Raw genomic sequence first — 18,178 nt, forward strand, 5'->3', positions numbered from 1 at the left:
TTGTACACTGGAATCATTATGGCAATTATTCATGCATTATCGATTAAATATAATTTTAAGCAACTAACTGACACAACATAAAACATTTTCATGGTCACGTGACATTTTGGCATTCATCTGATGAGTGTAGGAAAACCTCAAAATAAATTGTAACGCCCGAGCTGCAGAAAGGCCTCCAGCTGTGGACAATATAGGTATAGATCAGTATGATTGCATGTTTTGACCTACAGTGTAAAGTATTTATTGTCATGCATACCGATGTGAAATGCCAAGAGAGGATGAAAACACTGAGCACCCATTACTAATAACAATGGTCTTCAACTGACAATGTGAGGTTGATCAGCATCGTTTTCTTTAAAGGCGACTCTGACTCTAAAAACATGTCATTTTTGGACCGAGTTCCTGGCGGAAGTAAAAGTCGTTCTGAACTGGGACAGTCCCTTTGCACCTGCGGCTGAGTGGAAGATACATGCCGTGTTGTTGGCTCTCATGCAAATGACCGTGTGGTATTCTCAAGTATTTCGTTCCCGCAAGTGTGTAATGAAGTAAAATGTTAACCTTGGAGACGCGTCTATTCTGTTATCCAGTTGATTGCTGAGATCTTACCTGTTGTTTTACGATTGACGGAAACTTGTCTTTTACTGTAGAAAGACTGCGCGAGGATCGTAGGCTACCGCAGAAAGCAAGAACGCAAGCAAGCAAATAGGAAAGAAAGAAAGAAAGATGTAGGCTACATTCCTTTCCTTCCACTTTCATTATTGGGCCTATATCCTAAGGACCATTTCTCGTGCAGTAAATGTCCGTGGAGCAACGTGTTGACTATGCAAGTCTCAACACAAACATATTAGGCTATACAGATACAGATCTGATAATAAGCTCGGTCCCTTAAGAAACTATCTGAGAAATGAGAAAAACAGACAGGACGCATATAAAGTAATAGACAAATGGAGTGATGCCTTGGAATGCCGGTTGTGCAAACTGCAAGACTCTTAACTCTTCTCCCATTAGTTTTCTCCCATATTTTTGAATCATTTCCCCATAAACATACTTTCCAACATTAAATCACCGTATTAGATTGCAGTTACAACCAAAGAGAGCCTTGTTAGGTTCATTGCACCGAGAGTTTCTGTATCATCTCTTGCCCAGAAATTTAACAACCTCCCCGCCCCTCCCAAACACAAATTGGTAACTTCGCACTTACAACGCGTTTAAAATACCCTTGTTAAATAAGAACAATGGATGTACGGAGAGGGAAGAGAGCGTCAGATCAAAGCCAGGTCGTCCTTGAAATTGGAATATTTGTTTAGGGAAATCGAGGTGCACCGCACTGTATTTACTGTTACGCCTGTTCAAACACCAAACTTTTCTTTCAAGCTTACTTGGGCTTGAGCAAATGTTTTTGATCATGAATGAATGACTGCATTCGTTAACAACTAAATGATGACTGAGATGCAGTATCAGACAGAATTTTACTTGCCTACAGGAGGAGAATAAAATGTTTACACAAATGTTTACAGTCCTGACTGATAAATCATATGTGTTAAATATTCTTATTTGATCAGTGCTGAGTCAAGCAGAGGCCTTTAAACGACATAATTTTCACCTTTAAGTGAATAATTGTTTCATATCTATGCTCTGCATCATTGCAGCAACAGCTGTCATGAGAGAGTTTAATAAGTGATATTCATATGAGAAGAACTCATTTAAAAAAATACGTCATGTTCTAACAATTCAAAGAGCATATGATTATGAGGGATTGACGAGGATTGACGAAGTAATCACAAAATAATCGGCCAGTATAGCGGATTGTAATATCTAAATGAGCTTGAAAACCTTGTAAAATACTGTTCCGCCTCTTCACCTCTTTATAACGTGTCACTATACTCCACAATATACTATATAATATAATTACACTGTATAATGTCTCAAAGTTGTAAAAAGAGGAAGAGTAAAAAGTTGAAAATGGAGAAGAGAAGAGAAGAGAAGAGAAGAGAAGAGAAGAGAAGAGAAGAGAAGAGAAAGTGGCAAGGGGAGAGGTCTCTCCCTGAACAAGCATTTCTAGTTCTGTAACGATAGATAATGTTTGTAACGTTGTTGCACGCTTTAAACAGTCTTTGATGTTCTCATGTAAATTTTTGTTACTTTACGACTGAAAATATAAGTGATGCATTTCATTTCAGTAATTTTCATTTCAACGTAGGCATTCGGTATTACATTTTATATTTATCAGTCTCTGAGATAACTGCTGTTTATAATAATAAGGGAGGACACGGTAGGAAAACAGTCTTTCTCTTAGTCAAATAAGCAAACACTATCTTCCTACATGTAAGGCAAAAGACAACAAAGGGATAGCAGTCAATATGCCATCTTCTGAAGCAACAGGATTTCTGTCACAGATAAAAATAGCTAATGTACGGGTATATGCAAATATTGCAGTGGAAGTGTAGCCTAAACTCCTCAGTAAGTCATTCCATTTCATCAACGTTCCATTCCAAACCCTGTATCAGGAAATATACATCCATATATGTATATGTATATATATATATATATATATATATATATAGTGGTGTAGTGGTGTAATATGTGTAATACACCATGGTGTAACTCTCGTGGCCTCGTATATATACGCTTTACGCATCATCATTAGTTCCTTTTTTGCCAAAGAATTTGAGCTTACTTCCAATTGATGTTAATCAGTTTAACGGTCTGCATGTTACGAACTTGTAGCAAGTAATTAACAAATATGTGGCGAGTAACTTAAGGAAGAGAAATTATTTAATTACAAATAGATTTTCCAACAAAACCTTTTGGTGCATAGCTGACATAGGGTAATACAGGCAGACAGTGGAGGCAGATTTTATTTTAATAAATAAATCTATTACTTTAAAATTACTTTTAAATTAGGCGATCTGATCGGCAGTTTGAACTTCATGATGAGAAAAGTTACAGTAAAACTGAAAATACAGCACTAGAAATCACCTTCTGCATTGTTCAGCGCAGGACCTGCGGCCTAGTTCACTAATTTAAGAAATAGGGTTTCACTCATTATTAAGACAATGAATTCATGTGATGTTACAGTTTGGTGTTTAAATTTAATTTTATGGTATACGTTTAGAATTGTAAGTTCATCGTGGAGTGTTAGAAGCAGTACTAGGCCATAACAAATGAAATCACCATTTAACGAAGCGAGTGTCTGATTGCAATTGAACTCTGAGGTAAAATAAATAAATGAATAAATAAAAACCGAAAAACAAATCAAACACTTTCTTTTATCAATAAATGTAGTACTTCAATTTTATTGTAAAGGGTATATGAAACTAGTGGGAACGAGTTCTTTATATTTTATTATTATTGATCGCAAAGTTTACATGCAGTCGCTTTCAAAGTAAAATACAAATGAAAAAGAAGAGATATATTTAATTATCGCCGACAAACATCTCTTGTGATAATAAAAACACTTCAAAATATGATACCCCATAAAAAATAAAACTGACTATGGCCTTCTGGAAAAACTAAAATGTGTAAACCAAATGGGGTAGAGAGGTTGCGATCTTTTGGAGCCTAACATAATAACGATGATGATAACAAGAATTTTAAGACATGTTAATTGCATGGTTTCCAACCGTACGTAACATTACATTCTAAAAAAAAAATACCTTTTCAAGGCCCTCCATGCCGGTACTGCACGTAGACTATCCTCCAGCATTCTCCACAACTTACTTTGTCCATTCCCTTTTGCTTTGTGCTGTGCTCATCACTTCAAGAGTCCGAAGACGTTCTGCAACCGTCCACGTACACGCTCGTCCATATGCAAATTGGTCTTTGCGTTTAAGAACCAAGATCGACCAAATTGGATGACATAGGGTTCAGTATAGTGTCGTGCAGCGAATGATGGTGGTGCACCGAATCCGCGCTGGGCACTGGTATCGCACTTGGACCAGGTGGGGGCGCGAGGCCATGCAAGGACTGCAGCCCCGAGTTTGACGTGAGGAGCAATGCAGGACTCGACGAGGTGTGATCTGGGGTTCCAGAGGGGGTTTTGTCGTCGTCCGAGCTCCCCAACATAGTTTTATTTCCATTCATAGAAGAAGTCAATGGGTTATGGCTGTTTGTGTTCGAGTTCTCGTTGTTTTCTCTGTGAAAAAGGGGCGTGGAGTTAGAACAACATCTGGCAACTTTAAAGACATGCATATAAAACTAGAATCCACATAAATGGAACCATGCTGCATTTCCTTTGTGGCTAATGTCAAACAGTACAAATAACACGTATTGAAAATCAAATATTAGCAGAGGATTTCAAAGATACAAATGCATCTTTTCTCACCTCAAATCTGTTTCTCTCCCTGTCTTTCTCATGCCTTCCTCACCCCCACACACCCCTCACACACACTTTTTGATGTACACTCTTATATTCAATGGACTTTAGAAAATAGATAATAAAATTTATCCAGCTTTTCACTTTGAAATAGCTGTTTCCATATTAAACTGTGAATGTTCCCCATTTCGATAAATTAACATTAAATTAAATTAAACTTAATTCCATGATGTCCGCAAAAATGGAATGCAGTAACTGTAGGTCAGTTCCTGTCTGTGTGTGTTTGCGTGTGTCACCGTGAGCGCGCAAGTGTTGTAATCGAGCAAAAAAACCCCGTTTTAAACAATTATTTAACTGTGTCATACGTTAATGACAAAGTAATAACATTATTTGGCATGTAATACATTCTAGAAAGGTGTGAACTTTGAACTTGACTTACGACGGTGACTTAGCGGCAAGGCCTTGACCCAAATGACAAAAGGTTGGCAAAATGAATGACGACCCTATTATCTAGTACCATTTTCCTGCAAAATATCAATTAGGCCTGTGTTAGAGTAGCGAGTGTTTAACGATTTATTTTGTGGTTTCAGCGGTAGGCCAGTCGCTCGCGGGTGAAATGAGATCCCGAAAAAAGTTTAAAGAATATTCTGGACAAACAATCGAGTTCTAATCATCTTTAGCAAAATGGTCTTATCTGGAATTCGAGTATGTTACTCTGAAAATATGATTTTGTATCCTACATACAAATCCGCGGCGCCAGAAGCAGCTTAATATTTATTGCTTTAAAAAAGACTAAACAAACCTTTTTCGGCAAATGGACAGCTTTTGCAAGTAGGCCTTTGCTTGGCCCATGCTTAATTAAAGAACATAAACATTAATTGTAGGTGATAAAGAAAACACATTTTCACAATTTCGAAAAATAACACTATATTTTGTTCCATTTAGTAAACCGAAGTTCTTGAAATTCTGTACTTTGTCTCGAAGCTCAAGCTAGTTGCTCTTTAAATAAAACTTTGGTTGGAAAATAAAATATTCTGTTTTAAGCAGCGCAACTTGTCATTCGAAACCTGTATAACTCCTACAAACAATAAAAATCCAAATGTCCTTTCAGTCTAAACATCGATGAACGTTAAGCCACTCGTACCTTTCCTTAGCCTCGGCTGCACGGTCACGTTGCCGTCTGTTTTTGAACCAGTTGCTAACTTGTGTTGTTGTCAATCCGGTGGCTTCGGCTAACTCTCTTTTCTCCCTTGGAGATGGGTACGGATTATGGGTGTACCATTCTCTTAATACACTTCGACTCTTCTCCTTGAAGCAATAGCTGGTCTCCTCGCCATCCCAGATAGACCGGGGCAGCGGGAACTTTCTGCGGACGCGGTACTTCCCCACAGCCCCAAGAGGGCGACCCCGAAGCTTTTCTGCCTCTATGTAGTGCGCCTTAAGCCACAGCTGCTGCAGTTTCGGGTGGTTGTGCGGAGAGAACTGGTGGCTCTCTAAAATTTTATAAAGCTCTCTGAAGTTTCCTCTGTGAAAAGCGACGACCGCTTTCGCTTTAAGAACACTCTCGTTCTTGTGGAGGTGTTCACACGCCGGCAAAGACCACAAAAAGCGTCCAAGACGTTCGATGTTACCACCCTGCTGCAGGACTTCGCAGACGCACGCAACTTGCTCTTGCGTAAAACCAAACGTTGGAAGCATAGACATGGTTTCTTGCGAATAAACTCAGACAATTTCGTTCTTCTGTCCACGTTTTCTGCAACGTCAGAACAGTAAAGTATATACACTGTAAGTCCATGAAAGGTAATGTTCACTTGCGTACCGAAACGACTGTGTTAACGTCCCATTCGGAGTGAACAGGGACGAAGAAACTTCTGATCCGTTCAAACATAACCTGCAGGACACACGGCAAATCCAGCAAATAAGTTACAGGGAAAGCAGTTCCTCCTTCAAGAGCCGTTCGCCACCTTTTCTATGTGGTTTCGCCATAACGTACTCCCGAAGACGGAGTTCGCTCGCTTGTTTTAATAATATTATTCTAAGCTGGCAAGAAAAGCGATTATGTGAACTGTGATTGGTCGGTTATCTGACCCGGGGATGATGAGGATAAGACAATAGTTTTAGTCAAATTATTTGCCATGGTTACGCTGTCATTCAGGGTAACCTGATATGCTTTGAGGTGGCTCCCTGGCACAGCTGACTGATTATTCCCCTCATTTCGAGCCCGCCTACCGATAGAAATTTAGCTTCGATTTTCCCTGTGTATTAGATTTTTTTGTCTCGGGTCTGACGGACACTTGGAATAACCAAAGAGCGCTCGACTGCGAAACAACGATTCCCAAGTTAAGGGGAGGATGGCGCTAGAGCACGAGGGCGCACTGGATGTGTTATAAATCGCAGTGAGAGTGGCTGTAACTAGGATATACACAAGTCCACGCAATTTTGTTGTGCCATGTTTCTTGCTGAGGACATATCTTGCCCCCGTAGTATGAACATATAGGCACTTACATATACTATGAGGCATTTAAAATCATTTCACTGCTTGTAATTTCTCTTTACAATATTTTTTGAATATTACTGTAAATATTAGTTAGCTCAAAACAATAAATGTTCCAGAGGGAAACAAGATAACCGCGAAGAAATATTAATGAACACCAACAGTCAATATCCAGACAGATAAAATATTTGAGCGATTCATAAATTCTGAAAGCAGTTGATTGGAGCTGTTTTCGTGTCCCATGCATTATTGAATAGTTATGCTGAGAGTACTGCAAGTAGTAAGAGGATAGTTTTCTCACGGCACGCACCGTAGGGAACTGAAGCTACAAGTGGTTCCGAGGGGCGAACTCGGAAGGCTGTTTAAGAGCAAAATAAATGTTTGAAAAAGGGATTTTTGTAGGTGACAGTGCCTAAACTACCTCAGTGCCGCAATGGAGCAGGATAATCAACTTTTAATTCCGCATTGGAGAGAGACGCTGCCGGTAAGGAAATCAATTTGTTATGGGTCATTATAAAATTTATTAGTAAAGCAACAGGAAAAACAACAATCAGAAAGTTAGTTAAATTACTTCAAAGCATGCACACCCTTTTAAGGTGATGAGCTTGCAAGTTTCATTTCATGTCGATTAATTGTGAATGAAATCATGAGCCAGTTCTAAGCTCATCTGAACACAGATTGACTGAAAATACCATCTGATGAATCTAAAATAAAAAGCCTTGCATTTGGCATCTTGTCATTATGTGCTGTAATCACACAGACCACATATATATCTTTTCAGCAGCCGCTCTAAACTTCAGCTGGCGGATTACACGATAGATAAGTCAGTTTCAGCTTTCATCACGGGCGCTTTTTCATCTCGCATGTTAATAATATAACTTCAGACCGCAAGAAAGAGCAGCAAAATTACACTTCACGTAGAAACATAAAATTCCGACGCTTGTAAGGGACATCCAAGGTTATTAATGTGGGAAGAGATAAAAGGTGCGTTGCTCCTTGCTCTTGGTTGATTTGATTTCCGTACGGGCCAGTGAAGTCGCGATGGGGTGCGAGGAGGAAGCGCACAGAACTGCATGTCAAAAAGACTTCCCCCAATCAACGAAGAACATACTGCACCTAAAGCACTATTAGTCCATATCCTAATTTTAACGGCTATAGTGAAGGGAAGCAAATAGGAATATTTATTTATATATTTAGTTAGTTAGATAAATGAATTACGCTCAAATATGACCCTAAAATAATAAGTTTGTCTCTCACATATATTGATGGAAACGCCTCCGAATAGATTCTGTTTTAACCTTTTGCACCCCACCAGTTCATGTTTCATTTTGTACATTTCACTCTGTTTCTTCAGTTTGTATCTGAGAAGAATCTTCATCGAACACCCTGTTGTATGTCCAAGACCTGTTTTGCCCAGGGGACAGATCATTATTGAATAATTTCATTTGGGTTGTGCCTGAGGAGACATTCACAGACTCTTTACAAACCTTTTTTGACGGCCTTGACTGGTGATTGTCGAGTGACGGTGCTCGTGAAACTGATATTCAGATAAAGCGTCGAAACCACTTAATTACATACTACGATAAATACAAGAAAAAATTAAAGCTCAATCCATTGAATAAATTTGACCAGGCTAAATATTTCCATTAGGTCATTTCTGTACAGTTCGGCACAACCAACAACAATGACAACAACATCAGCAAAAACAACAACAACAACAATAACAACAACAACAACAACAACAATAATAATAATAATAATAATAATAATATTTTTGTGTATTTTAATTAAAAAAGCCGCCGAATTTATGTGCTAAATATTCTTTGGGCTTTTCTAAACTGTTAATGTGTTTAAAAAGAGTGCATGAGCAGTGTTTGACAGCTCGTAGCTTTAAATAGCTTTAAATTCACTTATCTCTTCCAATAATCTTAAAAACGTCTGAAAGCTCTCCAGATTAAACCCACGCAGCTGGGAAAGATCTTGCAAAAATGTTTATGATTAATTTTGCTATGACACTGTCTATGATTCTATGTCCCATTTGGACTCTACAAATAGTAAGTACCACTATGACCTGTCCAGATTATTAGCAAGTTTTTCTTCATCTCCCATATTTATGAACAAATGATTAGAGCAAACTGCAGACGTTAGGTCAAAGTGAAATTTAAATGACATTGTATTTCTAACTTTTTTTTTACCATTCACAGAAATTATCTTGTATAAGCCATATCTTCATGTTTAATGTCGATTGAACACTGTTGATACAACAGAAGCTGACAAGACCAGGCCTACCAGTTACACCTGAAGAGATCAGACTGTATTCGTCACCAATAATAAAACAAAATCAACCAACTTCCACAAGAATCCACTTTGTTCCAACGAACTGGATTATATTTTAATATCATAATATAAGTCTTAAAGATGCAGTGTCTTTAAGGAAGAGATAGCCGGAGAGACGTTCAGTTCAGCCTCCCGTCAAACCTATACAAGCTCCAAGGCGCATGCCAGTGACAGGCCAAATCAAGGTACCCGTCTCGCCTTGACAGTGTTTGTAAACGGCTTGTTTCCACGGATCATTTTGATCAGAGCTTCACGGGACCTACGCAGCTCGTCTGCGCTGTGATTATTACAATGCTGATGAATGGGGATCGCGTTTCTTCTAATAGCCGCCCTCTGTTTTCACAGCCTCCCACCGCTAACCCGAGAGCGCGCAGCCGCGACCTCCACTAATTGGACTGATTATTGCAAGATGTTTTTTTTCGTCGAGAACTCAGGGTGGCTGCAGGACGTGGCTGTTCCGCGGCCTGCTCCACAAGACAGCACAGACGCGGTCTGATGAGTTACATTCCTTCAGACTTGTCATGTTAGACAGAGAGAGAATGAATTAAATCCAGACGTGTTTGGTGTCGGGCGAGCTTCAGCGGAAAGTGTATGGCGGACCTCTGTGGTGATTAAATAGCCTACTGATATTTGTGTCGACCAGAACGAGCAGTCAATGCAATTCTCTTGTAATCATGATATGAATTTTCTACAAATACCGAACGGCTGTCCGAAATCACAGCTCCGTTGCGTATGTTTATGTTTGTTGAAAGTCTATGACATCTGGCGAGAAAAAGCACACAAATATTGCCAAATAAAAATACGTTTAACGTATGTGTTTATGCATTTAATGTGAGAGGTCTCCAAGTTTTGTCATTTGTTACAATAAAATGAATCTTTAACATATTGAAACATAAGAGATCTATAGCCCTCCAGGTGCCTTCAGCAACAAATGGTTTTCCTTGGGGCTTGAGATGGCCTTGGGATGTGGCTTGTTCCTTTAACGAATTCATGAAATCAGTCATTCTAGTCGAACTCTGTTCATTATCCGTCTTCAGACCTCAAACTGGTATGCTATTTCCTCCCACCACTGGCTATGAGGTTGTATTTGGCTACACCACACTTGATATTTCATGCTTGGTAACCTTTAATGTCCCCAGAGACCTAGGTTGCGCGTGACACCTTGAGGGCCTGTAATATGCCTAGACAGAGCACATTCATGAGTGAGCAATTTATTACCTACAATATTGATTTGTCTGCGCTAGATTTGTCGTGCCGTCGAGTGAAAAAAAATGGCAAATGCTAAGTATCTATACTGTGAAAGGTCAGAGAGTTCTTTGTTGACGTGAATGCGTTTAGGACTCCTGCTTTACCATCATTCATACTACATATTACAAGAGCGATGCATTTACACCTCATCTAAAACGCCTCACTTTGTGTTCTTAGCGGCTGTGTATCTGAATCTATAACGTTACAAATATTTTGTGTGACCTAAACAAAGGCTTAAACTGCATGTGTAACAGGTTATACCGATTCACATTAGGAGCACAATCTATCAAAAAAGTAACACAAATATATTCTGTATTTTTCAACGTGATGTGTCAGGCGTATCATAGGAACAATGATTTTTAATTTGTATTATTTCAGTTACGTCAATCCAGTTATAAGGCATCGCCAGTGAACGACAGTAAAGCATTTCCCCCGTTCTTTTTATTCTTTAAGTTGTCCAAATTAGTGTAACATCTTCATCCGTTTGCTTTGCTGACGTTTGCATCTCAGCAATATATTTTGCGTTTTATTTGTTATAGATACATAATATTTGTATCTGTATGGAATTTAAAAAGTACATATTGTGTATAAATCCAGGCAGAAAACCTAAACCAATAAATGAATAAATAAATCAATGATGAAGCCGTTAAAAAAGGCACAGTTAGGCAGGTGTAGATTAAGCTGTTCGTTGAAATATGAAAATTGATTCTTTCGGCGACGGCATACTGTAAAGAATATCTACAAGATCAGTCAACAGTCGCTGATTTGTGAAAGGAAAGTGTTTTGTTCGTTACACGTGGAGAACAGACACAATGGTGTGCAAGAGACGCGTCCCTAAATAAACGACATTATACGTTTGATAAATTCAGAATTCTTTGTTAATTTTTCATCAGATTTTCTCAAATGTGGTGTAAGAAGTGACGTATTTGAACAATCGTTAAAAGCAGTGTGGGAAGTATCGCTTAGTTTGGTAGGTGCACCTGTTAATTTCAACGTAATTCACTCTGGAATTAAATGTTGAATGACGTGAAAGAGCCACTCAGTCGTACATAATCCGATAATCAGCTAATATTTCGGCCGTGCATGAAATTGTGTGAGTTTTTTAGTCATCATATGAGCGATCACGGAGCGTGGAATTTCCAATTTGTTTCTTGATTGTAGCCTAATTTATATCCCCTATACAAATGTTTCAAAGCTGTAGTTTGAATTATTACTTGACACTTTGCTCGAATCTCACATATTAATCTAGTTAATATTCAACCGTTACCCATTGTAATTCACACAGTTTTAAGTCACGTTTAAAACATGACGCACCATTGTTCACGTAGCCAGTCAGTTTATTATAACAGCTGATTTCTAAACCAGAAACAGTCATGTTACACGCATTCTGAAATTAGCTCAGTTGTTTTAACCCTTCATCCTTTTCCCCACTGTATTTTTTAAAATTAAAATTACACCAAAGGGGAAATATGATAGTTCATTTCATTTTAATTTAAATTTGTAGATAGTGAATGATAAAATTCCTAATGAACAGATGAAGTGAAAGAGGTGTCGCGGTGAAATTAGAAAATGTGATTTTGCCACTTTCTTCTGCCTGTTTGACCGTAATTATCATTTCAATGATAATTATATCAGAAAACAGGGCATGGCCTTATATCCTTGGAGTCATTGCAGATACTAGGAACAATAATAACATATTGTATATGTTTACATTATAATGCTACAAAATGAGAAAGGTATTTCTTTCATGATGTTAATTTCTGGTCCAATTTGGGTCCTTTCATTCAGTCTGGAAGCAGTGTCAGTTGTACAGGAAGGCAGTGCCAGGAGCATCGGCATCAAATGTTTGGAAGCCCTATAAGTGGCTCTAACTGAGCCACAGAAGCAGTTGAGATCAACAATAGGTCATAAATATCTTGTGTGTGTGTGTATGTGTGTGTGAGTGTGTGTGTGTTTGTGTGTGTGTGTGTGTGGCATAGAAGAAACAGCAGTAAAAGTATGAAGGCAATTATTAAATACCCCCCCCCCCAAAAAAAGGAGAGGATGCTGAAACCTAATCCACAAATAACAAGAATATGTGAGGTAACTTTTATTGTCTTTTGATACTTACTTGTACATTTGTGCACTAAAGCATACAACCTAAATGGCCTGCCTAAATGGCGTATCCTTTCCATATGCCATGTAATCACACGTACTAATAGAAATAGAAGTTTCATTGCCTGACAGTGTTAATATTTTCCCCTTTCTTTTCTCTTTTCATGGTTTTCTGGCCATATCAGACCTGCCCCCCGCCCCCTACCCCCCAAAATTGAACAAGAACAATTAGAAATGCCCTTGATTCTAGATATTCCATAGCAATTTCAAATGATTTCACTTTTAAGGAGTAGTTCACATGGTGTCATAAACCACATGTCCAGTAAATAGCTCACAGATAAAGTCAGTTTCCAGAACTGTACAAGAGTCAGTCATATAAATTATCCTCGAGTAGGTATCGTTTAGAAGTGAAATGGATCCAGCAAGACATACTAATCAACCAATTTGGCTCATAGTAGATGCCTGGACATTTTCATTTGTCAAAACGTGCATGTAAATGAATGTGTTATTTATATTATTATGAATTCCCATCTATTAGAACAGGCATGAAAGCCCCGATGATGTATTTTAAATTAAATACTCATTTATTTCAATCAGAAATGGACTGTCTCTATTGCGTAGCAGCTTTGCACGTACGGATCCTTCATTCTGAGCAAAATGGCTCTAACTGTCGCTGGCAACCAGATATTGTAATTTTCTGTAATGGTGATACAGAATCTGAGACAGCTTAAGCTATTGGCCGATCCATCAATCATCTCATGGTGCAAAGATCAGGCAAAAGATGTTTGTGTTATGGACTTGTGTGCATCTGTTTTCAGACAGATCCCATTACGTGATTGTACTTTAATGCGGTGGGTCAGCCTAATTGAGAGCCTGCAAAAATTCAAGTATTTGTTGGGGAAGTTAACAATTACAATCAATTTTGTTTCTGCAGCCAAAGCCATCCACTAGTTGAGAGCACAAAGAGAGTATAAAATGACTAAATGGTGCATTTTTTTTTAAAAACTTTTTGTTTTGCTGTTATTCTGATTTATCAACACCATCAAGTTAAATTTATTTCACGTGCTATTTACAAAGTTGCAAAACACATAATCCTAAATTATGCAAAGCGAAACATCACTGCCAATCAGTAAAGCAATCAGTCAATCATTAAATATTGCCAAGACATCAAATTATTCTCCAGAACTATCCTGGGTGAGGGCATTCTCCTTTAAAGTGACTGACTGGAAAAAAAGGGGAAAAAAAGGCTGTTGACACGGTAACCTGGCAAAAAGATGGAAAAGGGGAAGCTTTATTCAACTGAAGCCTTTTTTCTGGTTTAACATGACTGGTTTTGAAGAGTGGGAACATATGTTCGTATGACTTACCTCAAGAGTTTGTTCATGTTTCACACTTCTCCTGGTCAGCATTAGTTTCCATCAACACTGAGGTGGTAGAGTACTAGGCAGGTTGGTCTGCCTTTTGCTGTAGACAAAACAGAGCACTCTCCCAGCCAGTGTGAATATTTCACGCATGAGGCGTTTTCAGTGTGTATTATTGCATTTCGGTATAGTGCGTGTTTACCCTCAACTGATATTCTGTATTTGTGTTGTGCCTAAATTAGCACACATGCTACACGAACATAATCTTAACATCTGACTGATTTTTTTTTTCCATAAAATATGAACTATGGGTATTTGATTATTTTAGGTATAGCAAATGATCATTTAGGTCAGTGAGAAGAATGCTTGTTTGGCTGTTTTATCTTAAAATTACAGCACTCTAATTTCCCATTTACAACAGGCAAGCAATGCTGATATCATGACTAGTATTACTGCCTCTGCTACTAGCATTTTTACAAAATGTTCACAAAACCATTCTAGGGCATTGCCTGAGCTTGTTTGGAGTGCATATTATATTTAGATGAATATGTACATATAAGAAAGTGAATAGAATAATAACAAATTGCTAAAAGAATAACACTATAACTGACATGTATTCCAACAGGTCAACTGATTACAACAATACAGAAATGGAAAGCAAATCAAAACAAAAACAACAACAGAGGTACGAATAACAGGAAAAATACGCAACCAAATGCTTACCACATTCGGCATTTTTTTTTTAAAACATAGCTTTAGCGTGCAGTTAAAATCTCTAATTCACTTAAAACAGGCAAACACACTGTCTCTGTACGTTCTAAGCAGTACCCATGCAACATAAACAGAGTATCAGCTACAGCCAAGTTGCCTTGTTAAGCGTTGTCATATAAAAAACTCTGGAGAGCATTCCTTCCTATCTGTCCTAAAGCTTTATGCAGACAGTAAGAGAGCTCAGGGCTGTTTCTAGACTGTATATGGTACTGACATGCTTCTCCGCATGTAGGGATAGTATGTGGGTCTTCACGGCCAGAGTGGGATTATTGTCAATTGCTTACAAATTGCAATAATACCCTTTGCCTAGGCCACCCACACACTGACACAGAGACAGCTGATAGATTGCTACATGTGCCCATTCCATAGTTATGATGCCCCAGCGGCTGTGAGTCAGTACATGTCTCTTCAGTGGAACTCTATGCTTTTCACGCAAGTATGCATGCGTTTCTGTATACCAGCCTTTTTTTTCCTTCAAACTTGCAGATATTTTCTTAGAATCCATTCAATAAATCGCATGTGGTAGAGAAAATTTGAAGTTGTGTCAGTTGGGAGACTAACTACTCTCGTTACACAGTTTGTTTGATCGGCACGATGTGGCTCAGTTCAAAATGATTTATTTGAGCGTTTCAATGCTAAAAATGAGAGAATTCCTGAGCTTTTAACATTCAAGACTGAGCATGTAAATGCCAAAATGTGCAGCGAGGACTGCTGTATAGCTCATGCACAAATCGGGACATTTATTGTATGAAATGGGAGAAATATTTCTTCAGTTGACTACAGAAGGGAAATTTTATGGTTTTGATCGTATAGAAGCTTCCATTGCAAAATATTTAAAAATGCTCCCAAAACAATTTAAATGATGTGACACTTCAAAAAGATTAAAAAATAAATTGTTCTGGACAGAAGCAGAATTTTCAGACTTGTGCATGGAGCATGCCTTGGGAGTCATCAGGCGGCATTTTTAGCTCTTCTTCTGTAGCGGTGAGCAGATGGCTTATTGAGTTAAGCCAGCCAGTAAAAGTTCCTCAATGTGATTATGAAATAAGCTCCTTACACACATATACTTACTACAAAAAACACACATGTGGACCAACATTTTGTCTTTTAAGTAACAGAGTGCAGTGTTACACAAAAAGAGATGCATTTTGAATGGCAGGTCTATCCTTTTCTGTATGATCTGCATCAGGATATGTTGGTTAAACCAACAGTGCTTTAAAGTTTGGTGAACGCAGAGCTTCAAGTATAGAAGGATTTCGACTGTAACACGGGCCGGCATCTGGCTGTGTGTGTGTGCGCGCGCGTGTGTGTGTGTGTGTGTGGCGGTCGAAACAGAAGTGTGGACAGTGGGCCAGTGCTCAGTAGTTAGACATTAAAGAGGACTTTGCACTCACAGGTCAGACTAGATGAAAGGCCTGATGACTTTGAGAGGACCTTGGGGTCGAAATTTTGCGTCTGCAGACTCGCAGCAGCTGGTGAAGGAGGAGCAGACCAACATGTTGTATCGCCATATTACCGGCATAAAACGCTGACAAAAAAAAAAAAAAAACATATTGCAGTGGTTTTATTCCAAAACCCTGACTAGATGTTACATGCATCATCTTTGCTGTAAGAAAAATTACTTGTAATTACAAGAAGTTACTGATGTATTTTGGATGTAAAAATAATAGTAATAACCATATCATGCATCAAAGTGTAACTTTAACATTTTTTTGATTTTTTCCAGATGTAGCATTCGGCAAGGTACAAAGCTTTTGACAGAACAGATAGTGTTTCACCGAGTTAAAATGCCACGTAGCTAGTAACCTCTCTCAAACACTGGAATTGTCCCCTGCAAGGTTTGAAGACAAGGCCCAAGGATGAGTCATTTACAGCCCCGAATGAAGTTATGACCGTATATCAAGTGGAAACATATAAAGATATGAAGGGAAGGCACTAGGATATTTATTATGGTTCAGCCTGCTTACGGCTTCCTGCAATCCCCCTGCTTTGACTCTACCTGTGGGAGAATTGCTCTGAGGTCAAGGTTTGCTTTGCTGGCCAGCTTTGGCCTTTGCCGAGGGAGAGTGTTCTGCTGTTGGTCATATTTACATCAAGTACAGTAATATTATCAATAAAAGCGGAGAGCCAGACACCTTGCAGTAACTCAGCCCAGACAAGTGGCTCAGCAGCTGCACGGGTCTCTTCCAGCCTGGGGAGGTGGAGGGAGGAGAGGGGTGGACTATCCGTAGGGACAACATATGTCTCTGAATATGCCCCCCTGACCTCAGATAGATTTTTGCATTGCTGTATTGATAGGATTGAATAGGGAAAGGATCAGCTGTAGTGATCAGTTTATACATTCTTTCACACGCAATTATGTAGATTCCAAATTTTCTATGGTTATTATTATGACTCTGGGCGATACCACCTGTTCCTTTGTAAAATATGTCTTACCACCTGAAAAAAGAGGCTGAATCATTGAAATTCATTTGTTTGTAATATCATCGTTACTGACTGTGATGATCTCATGATAGTTTATTGTTGTGCTGTTTATTGAAAAATAATAATAATAATAATAATAAAAAAAGGAATGAGCATAAAAGTAGCATAGGTAGGCCTAGGAATAATTTCAATGCTAATCATAGGATTTGTCCACTAAAAACAATGGATCAGCACAGCTGTTGTTAAGATAAGATACTGTAAATGGACATTAGTTCTTGTACTGGTGTCTCTCAATATTGTTTAGCATTAGCCTTAATATCTTTACTGTGGTGGTTACAAGTACACTGATACATTTCTATACTATGAGTCCTTCCTTAAATGTATTCATAATTTCTCTTTAATCATTTCTCAACAGCCAACATAATATCTCCTGTCTGGTTTTCCTATTCCAATGATAAACAGGTGTTTAAACTGTCAAGGATTTGTCCTTAAAATGTGGGGGTTTTTTTTTCAATCTGAGGTGCAAAGATGTTGAATCAGTTATTCGATCACGCGGGGAAGTGACATGAAAACGAAATGGCCCCGCTTAGCCTAACAAACTGGCCGGGGCCCTAAAGTGGGCCCTATAATAGCCAATAAAGCCAGGATGTGCGTCTCCCTTCCTTCCAATTAAATACAAGGGCAAAATTAGTGAGGGTAAGTACATTCCTGCGGAGCCCCAGTTAATGACTGCTTATTTCTGTATCTTAGGAAGGTCAGTGGGGTCTTGAGTGCGAGATGGGTTGTATGTAATAGGTTTTAACATGTGCTTTTTTACTAACCAGTCAATGTCTGGAACCTAAAACGGCTCAGACACACACACACACACACACAAAAAAAAACAGGCTTGCATACAAAAATAGAGTGAGTTCTGAACTCGTTCGTTCCCGGGCCTGACCCGTTCCGTCACGGCCTGGCTGTGATCCACGTCGCTCTTCCATTCTGTCCAATTCCATTCCCGAATTTTCATTTGATTTTGCATTTAAATGAGATTCCAAAATCACCAGATAGTAATCTGTGATGATTTGAGCGGCCCTCCTTTCCCTGTTACTTCAACCCCAGGGCGCTGCTGCATTCTAAATTAAGTAGGCGTTT

At 38.7% G+C, this 18,178-nt stretch overlaps 1 protein-coding gene across 1 annotated transcript; it reads right to left on the reverse strand.

Moving 5' to 3' along the window:
• Positions 1–3,828: 3,828 nt before the first annotated feature.
• Positions 3,829–6,019, reverse strand: six2a (SIX homeobox 2a). Its single transcript, XM_030771482.1, has 2 exons — positions 5,460–6,019; positions 3,829–4,135 (listed from the first exon to the last, which is right to left on the reverse strand). Exons 1-2 carry the CDS (start codon positions 6,017–6,019, stop codon positions 3,829–3,831), a joined length of 867 nt encoding a protein of 288 aa, XP_030627342.1.
• Positions 6,020–18,178: the final 12,159 nt, after the last annotated feature.

Source organism: Chanos chanos, chromosome 4 (assembly GCF_902362185.1).
Source record: "Chanos chanos chromosome 4, fChaCha1.1, whole genome shotgun sequence".
Taxonomy (NCBI): Eukaryota; Metazoa; Chordata; class Actinopteri; order Gonorynchiformes; family Chanidae; genus Chanos; species Chanos chanos.